General features: G+C 39.0%; 3 protein-coding genes across 3 annotated transcripts; 1 reads left to right on the forward strand and 2 right to left on the reverse strand.

Annotated features, from left to right (window-relative positions):
• Positions 1-997: 997 nt before the first annotated feature.
• LOC4352858 (alpha-amylase/trypsin inhibitor) lies at positions 998-2,030 on the reverse strand. The gene has a single exon (XM_015763260.3). It carries the CDS (start codon positions 2,018-2,020, stop codon positions 1,142-1,144), a length of 879 nt encoding a protein of 292 aa, XP_015618746.3. The 5' UTR covers positions 2,021-2,030; the 3' UTR covers positions 998-1,141.
• Positions 2,031-4,272: 2,242 nt separating this feature from the next.
• LOC136354788 (uncharacterized) lies at positions 4,273-5,798 on the reverse strand. The gene is made up of 2 exons (XM_066306494.1): positions 5,432-5,798; positions 4,273-4,782 (listed from the first exon to the last, which is right to left on the reverse strand). Exons 1-2 carry the CDS (start codon positions 5,694-5,696, stop codon positions 4,466-4,468), a joined length of 582 nt encoding a protein of 193 aa, XP_066162591.1. The 5' UTR covers positions 5,697-5,798; the 3' UTR covers positions 4,273-4,465.
• A 296-nt stretch (positions 5,799-6,094) lies between these two features.
• LOC4352859 (uncharacterized) lies at positions 6,095-7,129 on the forward strand. The gene is made up of 2 exons (XM_015763585.3): positions 6,095-6,493; positions 6,577-7,129. The coding sequence occupies exons 1-2, from the start codon at positions 6,334-6,336 to the stop codon at positions 6,996-6,998; spliced, it is 582 nt and encodes a 193-aa protein (XP_015619071.1). The 5' UTR covers positions 6,095-6,333; the 3' UTR covers positions 6,999-7,129.
• Positions 7,130-17,157: the final 10,028 nt, after the last annotated feature.

Raw genomic sequence — 17,157 nt, forward strand, 5'->3', positions numbered from 1 at the left:
GTTTATAGCAAAAATTAGCAATATTTAAAACACCAAAATAGTTTCAAATATAGCATTGAATATATTTTAATAATATGTTTGTTTTGTGTTAAAAATGGTATTATATTTTTTCTATAAATTTAGTCAAACGTAATAAATTTTAACTAAGAAAAAATAAAAACGACTTGTAATATGAAAGAGACTACCTATACATTTGTCGACAAATTTTGTCGACAAATTTTCTCCCAAAAATTTGACAGATGTAATTATAGTACAATCGTAGTGTAATTACACTGTAACTTATATGTAATCACTGTAACTTGCATGTAACTACAGTGTAACTTATATGTAAGTTTCACATAATTTTGAATCGTTAGATCTATTACAAGATTTGTTTTGGTGAGAAAGAAAACAAATCACAGCACACACATATGTGAAAGAATTTGTTCCCACGACCTCCATTTTACCGAAATAACATGTTACGGAGAGATTTTTGAAAGTTACATACAAGTTACACTATAGTTACAGTGTAATTACATGCAAGTTACAGTGTAATTACACTACGATTGTACTGTAATTACATCTGTCAAATTTTGGGGGAAAAATTTGTCGACAAATATATAGCAAAATCGATATGAAACAGGGGAGTAGTCATCTTGCTCAATGACCCCGGCCCACCTCTAGAGATATGAGCCGAATTTTGGCCCTACCCACACAGCTGATACCTGTGGGCCTCATACTAGGCCGCACAAATGCAATTGGGCCTCATATTGGCCCACCCACACAGATGATACCTGTGGGCCTGCTACTAGATCGCACAAATGCAATTGGGCCTCATATTGGCCCACTCCACATCGTACTGGCAACATATCCCGTTCCGAAATTTTCGGGATAGCGAGCTCCCTAATCATGCCCAGATAATTGGTACTATTAATCATGCTGAGACAATCATATTTTTACTGGCAAAGATTATATATATACTACTATCAATCAAGCTAGCTCCGGAAAAACCAAGGAGTAAAAGGGAATTCGATGGAATTTTATTCATCCAAATTATCGAAGAGAGATCATCGAGTGCATGCGTTGCCATGTCAATTATTGTACTAGTAGTGATCGATCAAGGCACACGAAATTAATTAAGCCGATAAGCTTAATTAATTAATTAAGCAGAGGCGATCTCGTCGTCCTCGTCACCGGCCGTCACGCCGCTCGTCGGCGGGCAGAAGTCGACGCGGTAGTTGGTGCCAGCGGGGCAGGTGAAGGTGCTGGTCTGGTCGTCCTTGGCGTAGCTGTAGGCGTCGGGGCAGAGCCCCTTGAAGAACATGGAGTAGCTCGTCGGCGGGCACACGTGCTCGAACCGTCCCCGGCAGCAGTAGGTGTCGCCGCCGAACTTGCCGCACGCGCTGGCGCAGCCGCCGGGGACACGGAGCTCGGGGAGGCACCTCGCCGTGATGTCCACGGCGCAGCTCGGCCCGCGCCCCTTGCTGCACCGGGCGCCACCGCCGTTCGCCGGCTGGAAGCTCACCGGCACGTTGAACCCGTCGATGAGCGACAGGTCGAGGAAGTCGTCGCCGCCGGCGCCGGGGCGGCCGAGCGTGTACTCGGCCAGCGTGGTGGGCGGCTCGCCGGAGACGGCGCAGGACAGCGCGCCGGCGCAGTCGCCCGTGGCGCAGCGGCCGCGGCCGGCGCCGTCGAAGGAGCAGCCGGTGCGCGGCCAGATCCTGGCGGCCGGTGTGCCGGCGGCGACGCTGATCGACCACGACTGCCCCGGGTCGAGCCGGGCGCCGCCGCCCGGGAGCGCGCCCGGCCACACCGTGTACGAGCAGCGGTTCACCATGGTGATGGTCGCCGCGTCGACGGCGGCGGCGGCGGCGGCGAGCAGCAGCAGCGACACGAGAGCGATGTCGATACGTCGTCGACGCGAGATGGAGGGCTCCATTATTGTTGTGACTAGCTTGAATTTGATTGATGCTGTAGTACAGTCAATGCCTTTGCAAGTACTACAATTTGTGTTTAAATTTATAGAAGACATGAGATGCATCACTGACACGTGTGATAGATATTGCGTGTGAAATTTATAGGTACTCCCTCCGTTTTATATTATGAGGTACTTTGGCATTTTTCCTAATCAAATTTCATTATATTGACCATGTTTAAAAAAAAGTTATAGCAATATCAAATTAATTTTATTAAATATAGCATTGAATATATTTTCACAATATGTTTATTTTGGGTTAAAAATGTTGTTGTTATTTTTTATAAATTTAATGTAGCCTTAAATTTTAATTAGAAAAAAATTAAAACAACTCATCATATGGAATAGAGGGAGTAGTTAACTTGTGGTGTCAGTGCATACATGTAAATAAATTGGGAAATCTGGCTGGAAAATATAGATCTAACCTGCCGGCTTGAGCTTGAATGGGTCAGAAGTGATCGATCGGTCGACGATAACGTACGTGGCGCACACAGACAGAGCGCCAGGCCGCCAGCTGATGCCATCACTTCACTGTTAGTTGCATCTTCCTGTGCAAGCACAGTTTATGATTTTTATACTTCGTGCGCATGCTTATGCGCGGGACCGTCCAATCAGTAAGGGTGAAATCGGAGCGGATTCGGACGGACAGTAGTCATATTATATCCTAAACTATATTTTTTAAGCGGGTTTGGTGCGGGTGTGGATAGTATAAGGATATGGATGTGGAGCGGATTGTTTTGGATGTCGGAAATGGTGCGGAGTCACTGTGGAATCGGTTCGGAAACGGATTAAATTTATCGGATGTTACATGTATATACAATCAATGCAATATCGAGTTAGCAATATAAGGAACAATAATACAATAATCAATAAATGACCCATTGTAATAATTATATGATTAAGTACTACAACATGAATACATGATGTCCATAATATAAAAAATATAGCTATGTGAGTGTGACATGAGATGGTAAAAGCCTTAGACCAAAAAAATCTATGTTAATTGATGAATTAAGGCATTGTATGTACCAACTTATGTTATATGCAATAGATAGAGTGGTTATATATGTTGATAATTTCGGATTATCCGGCAAACGGTTTATCGGATAATCTGACAAAAATGTCGGATAATCCGCATCCGCCGGATTTTAGAGATATCATATCCGCATCCACATCATACTATCCGCATCCGCAGCCCATACCATATCGGATCGGATATTATCTGATCCGTTTTCACCCCTACCAATCAGTCTTGCGGAGATGCTGATCTGCTGCTGTGAAAAGAGAATGCCTATTCATGTGTTGGAGCCAACACATATTATAATTCACTGCACCCTCCGTCAAAAAAACTAATCTACTATTGAATTTGACACATCATAGTACTATAAATCTGGACATACATATATCCAGATCATCATACTAGAATATGTCGCATGCTGTCTTAGATTTTTTTTTATGGGACGTAGGGTGTAGTTCTTTCTTTGTCCCAATTTAATTGTAGTCGTGGGTTTCCGCGTCCAACGTTTGACCGTCCGTCTTATTTAAAAAATTTACCAAAAAAAATAAAAAAGATTAGTCACACATAAAATACTATTTGTATTTTATTATTTAATAACAAAAAAAATTAATCATAAAATTTTTTCAAATAAGACGGACGGTCAAGTTGAACATTAACGGTGCAAAACTACTCTTTTCGGGACGAAGATAGTATTAATTTTTTTATGGAACATTATTCTTTTTTAGAATATATGGAACATTACTCGATGATTTATATTTTTTAAAACTATGTGCATTATTTTTTAAAATCTGTTTGAACCATTGTACTGTACTTAAAGTATATGATGAAATGAGTTTAATATTAAATTTATTCAAACATTTAAAAGTATTTTACTCGAATAATAAGTTTGTTATAGAATACAATGGTTCAAACGGATCTTAAAAATAATATATATACGTACAATTTAAAAAGATATAAGTCCTTAATGGTTAATTTATAGGAGTGTTAATTGTAGTCAAGAATATATAGATTGATGCATGAATCAATGGATTGACTAGCTAGCTGTTAAACAATATTATTGTGTAATGCTTGTACTGGTTGCGTGTGGAAACTAGATCGATATCTTATATAGTTGTACAAATTCCACACCATCAGTTGACAAACTGATGATCCAGCTCATCTTATCTATATATATATATAAATCCGTCAGCTGTGATCGAAGTTAATCTGAATTATTTCGATGCCATTGCCGGTCGGACTAATGACTGACGGAGTGCACCAGTAACATGTTGAGTGATGTAGGACGGACACAGCAGCGGCATATACTCCCTATCTCCCATAAAAAATCAATCTAGCAGTGTTACACATTGTAATGCTACGAATCTAAACATATATCTGTCCAGATTTATTGTATTAGAATAAGTCACATTCAATCCTAGTTTTGTTTTTCGTGGGAGGAGTATATATATATATATATATATATATATATATATATATATATATATGTTTTTCCTTCAAAAGTAGTAGCGCCGATTTTGGGTAAGTGGGTCACCCCCATCGTCGAATTGGCCTAACTCTTTTTGTAGGTACCAAGAGTCGACAGGTAGTCCTAAATCCCTATCCCTTTTGGCGCGAGCTAATTCCTTTACGTCTTTATAAAGATAATTGTTCCAGCAATATGTAGTCTTTGCATTGAATTTGAATATATGGAAGCGGCGAACCATCTCAGCATCATCATACTTCCTCTTGTATGACTTGCAATAGCGCTCAAATAAGGCCCACACGGCTTCGTCCGACTCAAGGTCCTCTTTTGTCACGCACTTTCCATCATCTATATATCGCAAACAAATCAATATATTTTTGCAAACATTGCATTACATTACATCTAAAAAGTGGTCAATAATTAAAACAGCGAATTGTACTATCAAATACTAGCATGCAATTAAATTCATTCAATTGTTACATGCTATTCGATCGTACTTTTTTTTTTCATGCAACAACTGAATGAATTTACTTAATAATACTAGACCATAGATATATAGTTTGTTTATGTAAATGTAAATGAATTTAATACAAATCAATTGAATGAAAAAAAAAAAGACTATATATAGTTTGTTTTGAAGCAAATTAGGCCCTTTTTGATTCAGCTTAGGATTATTATAATCTAAATTATTAGAAGTAAGCTGAAACAAACAAGTAGATTATTATGCTAGGTTATTATAATCTATAAACCAGATTACTATAATCCAATAATCTCCTCTAGAGGAGCTTTTTCCAGATTATTAAGTGGCTAAAGACCCACTACCCTTAGATGCCTTTAATAATCCAGAGAAACAAACAACTCGTAGATTATTTTACGATTATTTTGTGTCAGCTTATTATAATCCAGCCTAGAGTAATCTGATTTAATAATCTAGGTTATAATAATCTTAAGTTGAAATAAATAGGTCCTTAATTAGGGTGGGATTAGGTAGGTTTACCTGGGGGCTCGGTGCTGTAGCGGAAAGAGAGGCGATGAGAGTTGTCAGGGGGCTTGGAGAGGTCGGCGATGCGGCGGCGTCGAGACGCGGCGGCGGAGGCAGCGGCCGCGCGCGCTGAGCGGGCGACACGAGACGCGGCTAAGCTGGCGGCGCGAGATGATGCCCCCTCGTCGTCACGGCGCGCCGCCGCCGCCGCAGCAGCTAAGCGTGCGACGCGGGACGCGCCGTGGGCGGCCCGCACGAGCCTCGACGCCATTGTTGTCATGGCGATCGATCGATCGAGAGAAGGATGGGTGACACGGCTGGTCGCCGGCGAGGAGGACGACGACGTACGGTGTTCTATCGTGTCGTGTGGCCTTGGTGGCGAGAGATCAATCATCATCAGGCTTAATTTGGGTGACTACATATATGGTTACTTGGAGTTATGAATTTCGATGAATAAAATCGAATGGATTTCAAAATTGAGATATAATTTGGAAATATTAGTTTGCATTCCTTAATTAATTAATTAAGTCATCAGTACATTGACCCGGCCGGCCCATGTATGAAAGAGGATGAGAGAGAGTTGACAGCCCAAAGAAGGTAGGTCGATGGGCCCATCAGATAGAGCAAGCCCAGTTATAACAAAATTCTTCTCACCTGAAAAAGCGCAAAAGGCAAAGCTACCATTCGGACTCTCCTCCTCCTAGCTCCGTCCGGCCGGTGAGCTTCACATTGACCACTTGCTCCTCCATCTACCATCGATCGATCAAGCTACCATTTGTTAGATGCAGCAGCCCATCTACCATCTCACTTTATCCATCCCATTTCCTTATATATATACGCACGCACGCACATTCATCGATCGATCCGTCGATCGGTGAGTGACTCACAGGCACAGCTCGATCGATCGATCGATCACCATGGCCGCCTCCGCCACTCGCAGTAGTAAGCTCCTCGCGTTGTGGCTGTGCTGCGCGCTGCCGCTCATCATGTCCTCCACCGCCGCCGGCACCACCACTGCCACGACGCCGGCGGTCCAGCAGCAGCCTCAGCCTACGGCGGCGGCAGGCGCCGGCGAAGGCCAGTCTCCCTCATCAACTGCCTAATTAATCTCGATCGATCATGATCAGTAACACGCAGTAAATCGAGAGCTTCACTTGCAGGTGTCGTGCCAGCTCCGACGACCTCGACGGCGGCGTCGAACGTGGCAGCTGCCGATACGACTTCCAAGAAGATACCAGTGGAAGGAGCAGGGCCGCACGAGGAGTACGTGCCGGCGGCGGAGGTGGCGTCGGCGCTGCCGGTGCCGATCCCCGACGGGAACCCCGTGGAGGGCGCCTTCACCAACGGCGGCCTCGGCGGCAACCAGGCCTTCTTCCCCGGCTCCAGCGGCTACGGCACGGCGGCGGGCCTCGGCGCCGGCGGCTTCGGCCCGTACGGCGGCTACGGCGGCGGCCCAGGGACGTACGGCTACAACGGCCCATTGTACTTCGGCTCCGCGCCGACGAGAACCGGCTCGCCGGCCGGATCTTGCGCCGCCGCCGCCGTGTTGCTCCTTCTCTCCGCCGCGGCCATGTATATTTGAGATAATAATTAGTTAATTACTCGGTTATAAATCCTAATTAATTAAGCTAGTATGCGGGAGCAGTAAATTTACACTCATGTTAATGTTAATTACCTAAGTAATACTCCTATATATGATTAATGATTTGTATATGTTAATGGTGATTATTTTTCGAGGGGATAGACAGTGAGTTCCTGCAATTCAATGTAGAGAAAGAGAGTTGATCCAGTTAATAAGAAAAACCAAAATCAAAAACCTTATAACAACACGGTTAATTAATGAAAAACCGGTGAAAACTCCGACATTGATAAGAACAACAGTCCAACAAGGGAAAAAACTCCTAAAACGAAGCCTTCCAGAAGGGTACACCGACAGAACAGCGACATCGTCTAATCCTAACGAATTTAAGGTTTTCACTCGGAGAATCCCCTTGAAGTGGCGCTGAACGAGGGCTCCAATAGCAACGCCTTCAAAAAGGTAAACGGCGTCCGAGGGTGTCGCTGTTGCTAGCACCGGAAGTGGAGCAAGGCTTACTGTTAATGGTGATGGTACGAGTAATAATTAATTACTCCAGATTGATTCTTAATTTATAGTAGTAGCTATCAACAGTGATGTTCCTCTTTAACTAGCTTAAAATTAAGATCAACAGCTAGGTAGGAGTAGGACACTCTTCATGAGTGACACAACTCGACTAATGCAGGCAGGCCATATCCTACAAACACTCCCTACATATCCCTTAATTTGTCCTTCTTTGAGAGAGAGTAACACATGAAGGTCATGGTGTGGTGAAAGCTTCATCTTAACTTGCATTGCATTTCTCCAAGCAAGTATATAGGGAGTTTGTTGAGGGATCTAACAGGCTTTATATGTTGCAATCTGCATATTCTGTTGCATCAGACCTGAGAGTCGCGCCGATACGTTTCCCGATGTCTTTCATGCCGATTGATTAGTACTCCTACATACTACCTCCGTTTTTTAATAGATGACGCCGTTGACTTTTTCTCACATGTTTGACCATTCGTCTTATTTAAAAATTTTATGCAAATATATAAGATATATAAATCACACTTAAAGTATCATGAGTGATAAAACAACTCAACAAAATAAATTATAATTACGTAAATTTTTTGAATAAGACGAATGGTCAAACATGTGAGAAAAAGTCAATGACGTCATCTATTAAAAAACGGAGAGAGTACGTAATAAGAGGTGACAAATTATGTACACTATCAGGTGCATATATATATTGGGCATATTAATTGCTCTAGGTGATCAGTAGCATTGGAGGAAGGAGGAAATGAAACACACTACTTACTATGTCAGTGTTTGTATATCTTATATATATATAGTATATTGGGAATTTGGGATAAAGGGTTCATAACACACATATATATCCTCATCAAACTATCACATTCATATATCTTTCTGATAGGTAGGTAAGATAATACTCGGTCTATAACAACATAATGTGGGAGAATTGGATGATGCCAATTGAATATTGAATTGTGGTTCTACCACTATCAGATGAAGTGAATTGCCTCGTTCAAGTATTTATTAGCATTGTAAAAGAAAAAGAAGAGGAAGGTGAAATTCATACTAGTACCAGGCAACTCCAATTCAGTGTTGAAGTTGTCAAGACCAGCTTCTTGCTCAACAGTTTTGGTATGGCCATGTATGTGCCACCCAATCCATCCCATCCATGAGACCATGACGGCCTTTGCAGAGTGAAATTCAGCTCTGGCTGTTTTGCTGTTTTCAGGTGTTTAGTGTAGCTTTGGGGAATGATCTTGAGGTGCTTGTAGGATGGTGCTTTCAGTGAGAACTTTTCTTAGATGGATGTATATCTCTTCTTTATCAATGAAATGAGACAGAACTTCTGCCTTTGTTTTTTTTTTAAAAAACTCTGGCTGTTAGGCTGGAGGGAATGAGGGAAAGACACAGGTAAGACAGTACAATCACCAAAAAAGTTAAAGGCACAAGACAATAGAATGATTGAGTAAATTGTACGCAAAATCGACTTTTACCTGCTTGGAACAACTATGCACGGCATGCCAGTGCGCTCAACAACAAACTCATAAAAAGCTATCATCTGCTCCACATTTCTCTTGGAAGGAAGTACTGTTACAGTGTTACTCAACTTTTCTTTCTTTTTGTTTTTTGGAGAAAGAGAGGTGATCCTTTCCCATTTCATTAAAGAAATGAAAGCAGTTCTAACCGACGTTTTGTTTCAAACTTGCATCTTTGCTACCAGCGTACATTACTGAACCCGACTGAAAAAAGCCAAAAACAAAAGAGAGAGAGAGAGAGAGAGAGAGAGAGAGAAGAAAATAACAGGGCACCAAACATGTGCTACACCGATTATCAGACAAGAGACGCAAAAGACAGGCAGTAGTTACTTAACTAGGTCTGATGGTCTGATACTAATTGGCAACATCACTCACCAAGACATGCCAAGCACTCAACTAGGAATTAAACAGGAGGCAAAGGGATGATACTCAACCGAGTTGTCTTCATCAAGTTGAGAGCATGTGATGCGCTGTTATTCACAAGTTCCGGGTGTCTTCCATGTCTACAGAGAGCTAGAACTTCAGTATACTGTAGATGTTTGTCGGACAATGTGGTGATCATTGTGACAGAAAAAGCAGCATGTCCAGTATACCGAATCTCCATATTGCGGAACAAAATTAAGCTTATGGGAGTGAAGCTTCAGCTTCATATTCTGTTTTTGTTCGTGAGGATGGATTTCTGGACGGGTCTCTTGTGCTTTATGTGCTTTGATCTGCATATTTGGTTGCAACATCTGAAGATTATGTTCTCATAATATTCCCGATGGCTTCCATGCCTATTCAAAGTTGGCCATATATATATAGGACATGAGTTGGAGAAAAGGTGACAAGGTAGATATATGATTTGATCATCAAATGCATCAAGCATAGTGCTCTCAGTGATCAGCAGAGTGAGCAGCAAATGAAGCAATACTGTAATGATTTCTTTTATGATCTTCAGGAAATACACTTGGATATATACTGGGAGAAGAATTCAGAGACTCAAAACATATATAAGGTGGGTGAATTGGACATTGCCAGTTGAATTGAATTGTACACCACACGAGTTATGGAATCTACCACGTACTGACAGATGAACTGAATTGCCTCATTCAAGTAGAACAGCTGACTTGTGAAAAAAAAAAAGGGAATGATGAAATCAAGCACCATGGTATTTCTGCAATGTTAATGTACCTAGCAAGTTATTGAATCAGGTGTTTGAGATTTTAAAACTCAGACGGAAAAAAAACACTTCATGTTATTACTCCCACATAAGCTGAGAAACCAAACCAAACCAGAAAATAGGATGAGCTGCCTTGTCCAATTACAGCGAGTTCAGTACATTTTTTTTGTTACAAATTCATATAGGAGTATATTAGTACCAGCCAACCCGAGTGCAGGTCCAAATTCTTAAAGACCGTCTAATCCATGGCTATGAGAGTACAAAAAAATTGATAGGGCTGCAGGTAATCATTTTTTTTTAATAATGGATTCAACCGGCCTCAACATCCAAATGGGATGTGCACAGCCAAGGGTTGCAGGTAATTAATCATGGTGACTATGTTTGCTAAGCTTCTCCCTAAGCTATCCCTGATTACTTGTATGGATTTTCTGGAGGGATCTCATGGGCTTTATATGTTCGATCTGTACATTGTGTATTTGTGTTGCTGCAACTGTCTGATCTGCAATTCTGCATCTATAAGCTTCCCAATGCCTTCCATGCTTATCCATAGTAGTAGATCCAATTAATTAGGACATGAACTGAAGAAGAGGTGAGAAACTATCAAACACATATATCCAACGCAGATTAATTGCTCTAGGTGATGAGCAGCATTGGAGGAAGAAGGAAATGAAGCACCGTTGACTTTTTAAGTACGAGTTTGACCATTTGTCTTATTAAAAAAATATAAGTAATTATTTATTCTTTTCATATCATTTGATTCATTGTTAAATATGTACACATATAGTTTTACATATTTCACAAATCTATCTAATCTAATTATATACTAAAAGTCCATTAAACTTCCTACAAACGCTCCTAAACCGCCACGTGCCCCCCTACAAACGCTCCTACGCCGCCACGTGGCACTCTAATAAATTAGAAGAATTAAGCAAAGCATCTAGCCGTTGGTTTTCATTTAATCTGGTGGACCCACTATTTTTAAACGTTAGATATAGCATAAAAAAATATCAATTAGATTTATTATTATCTTTAAAAATCCACACATGCCCTGTACGTGTACGTGCATGTACGTTACATATTTTGTACGTGGGCCCTACTCCCCCTTTTCTTTTTTCTTTTTCACTAACACATGAGAAAAAACAAAATTCATATTCCAGCCCATATGGTTCGGAGTATGTACTTGCATGTAGGGCCTCACGTCCCCACTTTTCTTGTCTTTTTCTTTTTTTTCACTCACATGAGATAAAAACCACGTTAATAATTTCAACCCATAGTTGTACAAATATAAGTTATTTTGAGTTGTATTGTACTATACGCACGTCATCGAAATATTCATAAAATATCTAAATAAATGAATAATATACATTATATAATCTATCTATCTATTATATACTAAAAGTCCATTAAACTTTCTATAAACACTCTCAAACCATCATGTGGCGCTCTGATATATTAGAGAAAATCATAAAAATTCTAAGAAAAAAGAAAAACATCTACCCCTTGATTTTACACTTAAATTGGTGGGTCCTATATTACACACCGTTAGATGAAATTGATTTTAAAACAAACCAAGTACTATAGGGTCCCACCTCTCCTCCTTCTCCCGCACATGTGTGGGTATACGTATGTACCATGGTATGTATGCTTCCTTCCCTTCTTTTTTTCCTTTTTTCTTATTTTCCCCATTTATATAATAGATATATATATATATATATATTTAAATAATCATAATTTCACCAACAAAGAATGCTCACAGGTAACTAAATTAGCTCTACAATTTTTGAAAATAAAATTTACACCATTATATGTTACCATTAAATTAATAATATTATATATTTTCTACATAAACATGTGTACTCATTATTTTGTACTATTATTTTCACATAATGCACTATTTTAAAATAAAGTTTACACAATTATATTGTGTACCTATCAAATAAATAATTTTAGATCTATATTAACTGATTTATATGTGCACTTAAACTGATGGACCCATTATTTAAATCATCGGAACTATTTTTTTTTACATTGGACTATTATTCTCAAATAATGCACTAAAGTCTACATCATTATATTGTGTACCCATTAAATTAAAAATTTAAAATCTATAATAACTAATGTACACTTATAAAGAACCGGTGGACTCATCATTTAAATCATCTGATATATTATTTGCTAATAAATAAAGCGTCCGAAGTTCTCTTTTTGGCCCGCTACACAATGCACGTCTGCACCTTTACCTTTTGCACGCGTGACAAAGCATCGTGTCTGAGGCATCTAAGGTGATCATGACTGCCGCAGCACTAACGTTTTGCCACATATAAATTCATACATAGAGAAGATTAATTTATTAATAACATGAAAAGAAAATTAGAGGTGTGATGCAGCAAGAGCAGAATTAAGCAATATGGGTTGTGTTTTTTCTAACACTTAGCTCTATTTAAGTTAAAATCGAGAGTTAATTACAGAATAATTATAATGTATTGTGTTATGTCGTGTTTGGATTTTGTACTATTTGTAGCTCTATTTAAGTTGGAATCGAGAGTTAATTACATAATAATTATAATGTATTGTGTTATGTCATATTTGGATTTTGTACTATTTGTTGGTATAGGTAAAAGAAATCATTATGTTATAATATGAGCACAATATTAACGAATATCAATAGAACTCTTACAAAGACAAGAGTGCTATAAGGAAGTTTAAGACCCTCTTTTTTTCCTTGATTCTATAGTTGGATTTTCGTTTGCACGCTTTCCAAGTTTCTAAACGGTGTCATTTTTAAACAACATTTTAACTTTCTAGAAGTCAATTCATTCATGTATACCCTCAAATAGCTATCACATAAATCAGATAATTCATCAATTTCAGCTGTCCTAAACCCTAAGTAGTATATATTTTTTTCATGCGAGTCATGGTGATCATTAAATTAGGGATCAACGGATAATCAAAGTCGTAAGATGAATATGTACAAACTACTATCAACAACTGTAAATTGGTGTCAAAATTAATTGCTACTAATTAGACATCTAATGGCTTGCTAGCCACATAATTAATTTCTCTCGACATGTATATAAACATGCACGAAGCTAGAACAAATATTACCATATGCCCCATACATATATATTAAGCGGTTAATATTCTAATTACATGTGTTAAGTCCTTTAAAATTTCTTAAAGTGCTCTCAAGCTGTCACGTGGTGCTCTAATAAATTAGAGGAAATATTAGAAATTCTATGGAAAGAAAAGCAAAGTATCCATTACTTGATTTTCGGTTAAATCGGTACGCCCAATATTATAAACCGTTATATTAAATTGATCTTAGAGCAAACTAAATACTGCAAGGTCCCACCTCTCATCCCCTGGCATAGGTACGCACCTACGTACGTGGGTACGTACGCTTTCCATCCCTTTTTTCATTTTTCCCTTTCTTTTTCTTTCTATGCATACACTCCCCTCCCCCCTTTCCTACTATATCATGCGCCTTCATGAGACAATTTATCACAAGAATTTTGAGTATCTTGCTCTCGTATTTTTCATTTGTGGCCATACAACACGGTATGTATATGAATGGCCTGTATGATATTTAACTAGCAATAGTTTATTATTTACTCGAGAAAAAAATGATTCAAAAGTCGTAAGTACTTAATTCATCTCCTACTCAAAGTTTGTGAATGGTTTTTTAAGATACATTAAGAAAAATAGAACCCTTAAATAATCATAAAATGACATTATCCGAGCTTTAGTTTGCCCTTAATCTATGAGACAAAATTTTTGAACAACAATAATCTTATCTTTCAATAATATAAGTGCCCGCGCATGCGCGCGGGCCACCTTCCTAGTTTTTTTAATAAGACGAACGGTCAAACATGTGGTAAAAAGTCAACGGTGTCAAACATTTTGAAACGGAGAGAGTATATGATAGGGACTCAATCTGATGACATAATGTGGGTGAATTCAATTGTGCCAATTGAATTGAATTGTGTGCTATACCACTACCACTATCAGATGAACTGAGTACAATGGCATGTGGCCTAGCGAAAAAAATGTTAAACAGCATATACTTGTCATGGCTTTCTGCAGTGTAACAAGTTTTTTTTTTTTTTGAGTTGATGCAAGTTATGGAATAAAATGTGACAGATTTTATGTAGACACTGATGAAATCCACCATCTTATTACTCACGGTAGGGACAAGGTTTGAAATTTCGTTTTGCGTATTTACCCAGGGAAATTTCGAATGAAATTTGTATTAATGTGAATAAATTTTGACTGAATTTGACCAAAATTTGACTATTCAAAAGAATTGAAAATTTCTGTTGAAAAAGTTCATGCCAAAGGGGTCCGAAATTACTGAAATATAGAAATTTTGAACCGAAATTTCAAACATTGGGTAGAGGACGCAAACCCAACTTGTGAAGGAGTTCAATTGCCGCGATGAACTATATCGAGTTCAGTACTTTTTTTTTGTTCCAAAAAAACTCTGCCCGAAACAGCTTATGCAATCTCATTGCTGGCCTAGCTTCTTGGATGATTCTCTCAATCACCACCGGCACTTGCGACAACACGTTCTCAAAGAAGTGAGAACTGTATTCCCGGCCTCCATGGGTGCCGCACCACGAAGATTACCGTGGAGTAGAATCTATGGTGTTATAAGTTCTGATATGCATATTTTATTCTGAGAGAAGTTCACCCAAGGCACCTATAAGCTTCCTCATGCCTTCCATACCCATTCGTAGTAGAGGCGTAGAACCGGACGTGAACTGAAGAAGAGGTGATGATTTATCAGATGAATCGATTCAGAAGATTTCTCTAGCCTCTAGGTGATCAGTAGCGTTGGAGGGAGGAGGAAATGAAGCACACTATACATATAGGGGTTTCTTTCTGATCTTGAGGAATTACATTTCAATATATATATATTGGGATAAAGGACCTAGAACAATAGATAAGGTAAGATAATTGATATGACTCAATCTGACAACATAATGTGGGTGAATTGGATGGTACTCCCAGCTGAATTGAATTGAACTGAACTGTGTGGTTCTATCACTATCAGATGAACTGTACTGCATGCTCCATTTTGAGAAGAACTCAGTTAGCTCTGAAATACAATTTGTTTCAACAAGAGTTCACTAGGTCTTAAGGGTACATCACATGTCATGCATTCACTAATCCAAGAAACAGAGGAACAAAGATCACTGATCGATTATTTTCAGAGTACATGCCTGTTTCTCTCTTTGCAATTGATGGGGTTCAAGCATCCTACCGAGGCATCCCGCGTGGTTGTTGATATATGCAAGAAACTGAATAACACCGAGGCATCCTGAAAATTAGCAGCTACTTGATTCAGACGAGAAAACTAATCTATGGGAAAAGTCACAACAGATAAGTACCATCAAATAGCAGCTACTTGATTTTTTTAGATAATGAAAATGGATTACATCCCCGGCTTCTGTCATAAGACACACAGCCACAGAAAACTTTTATGGTACAATGAACTGCTAGTATATACTGCAAGTATATATGATCTAACGGTGTATATTGATTTGATATTTTAGTTAATTAGATTGCAATATAAAATTTGAAAGGGTAATTTTGTCTTTTCTTTCGTTATTCTATCATCAAATCGTGCTATCGTCACGTGCTTTGTCATCAAATGGCGATCAGGATGCTCCTCCCCTAGTGCACGATAAGATCTAGGACCGGGTACTCCCAATTAGATTCAATCTGAATCAAAAATTACTAAAGTATTATTTTATTTTCTATCAAATTCCTAATATGCCCTTCTATATACTGCCAGTATATACTGGTAGTATATTGTACCGTAAAAGTTCTCTATAGTAATAAAAAGGTAAGGTAAAAGTAAATCAAAATGAGAAATAAAGTGATGGGACAAATCCTCAATTCCCCTTTATTATTGACTAGCGTTAAACCACATAAAATTTTTTTAGCTAGCAATTCTAATGGAACTACGCCACCAATAGTGGAATAAGAGACCCTTAGCTACCGATTCCAAGAGTATAGCACTATTGCGCATAGTATCCTGCTCCTCCTGTGATAGCATGATCGTATACCAAAAGTGGAGCCAGTAGGAAGACACGAAGATAAAGCAGCTACTTGAATCAAACGAGAAAACTGATCCATGGGAAAAGTCACAACAGATGAGTGTCATCAAGTGCAGAGCATGTCATCCTCTAGAAGATGAGACTAGGATGTGATTGTCAACTTCCAGATGCCTTCCATGCCTAGCTACAGCAACAACTAGCAATGGCGATTGTATTTACACATGCAGTGATTTTGCATATGAGAAAGGTTTCGAAGCAGAATGAGCATTGCTGGGAGCAGCTACACTGTTCTACTTGTATACTCCAGTATATTTCTTGTATGCAATGCATATGCCTGAAGCAGGGGAGATGTGTGTCAGACAATATGCTGACAATGATGATAGAGTAAATTTTGTTAAGGTTAGCAAGGGCATTCTAGTTATTTTCATGTTTATTGTGCACATTTATATGCTCCTTTGAGCAAGCCTATCTCAATGTATAGAGTTTTATCCCCAAATTTCCCTTCTTCTCAGCATCTTGACAAAGTTAATAAGCAGCTTGGCAGGAGGAGCATGCTGAACTATGATTGATGGTATAGTACTTGATACTGGGGGAGTTAAGGATTTGAATACTATTCCATTTATTATTACTATGAACCATTAGGGGAGGACATGCCCTGTTAGAAACTAAACACAAGGTGGTTTTATTTGTACTGGAAAAGTGGACCATATTCAGAAATTAATGATGATTGATGATGCAAGATACTACTAGTATATGTTTAACAATCAGGGTCAGGGAAGAAAACATGGAAGAATGCCCACTCAACTTCAATTGATGCCAAACAAAATATATGCAAATACACATACGATTAATCAGATGTAATTAATCATTGATGATTAGAACAACAAACC

This window comes from Oryza sativa, chromosome 12, assembly GCF_034140825.1.
Source record: "Oryza sativa Japonica Group chromosome 12, ASM3414082v1".
NCBI classification, from domain to species: Eukaryota; Viridiplantae; Streptophyta; class Magnoliopsida; order Poales; family Poaceae; genus Oryza; species Oryza sativa.

Bases quoted from the DNA above. Each gene is read 5' to 3' on its own strand.
- LOC4352858 (XM_015763260.3), bottom strand. From the start codon at position 2,020: ATGCATCTCATGTCTTCTATAAATTTAAACACAAATTGTAGTACTTGC.
- LOC136354788 (XM_066306494.1), bottom strand. From the start codon at position 5,696: ATGACAACAATGGCGTCGAGGCTCGTGCGGGCCGCCCACGGCGCGTCC. The intron at 4,783-5,431 runs GTAAACCTACCT...TGCGATATATAG, and splicing joins CTACAGCACCGAGCCCCCAG to ATGATGGAAAGTGCGTGACA.
- LOC4352859 (XM_015763585.3), top strand. From the start codon at position 6,334: ATGGCCGCCTCCGCCACTCGCAGTAGTAAGCTCCTCGCGTTGTGGCTG. The intron at 6,494-6,576 runs GCCAGTCTCCCT...CTTCACTTGCAG, and splicing joins GGCGGCAGGCGCCGGCGAAG to GTGTCGTGCCAGCTCCGACG.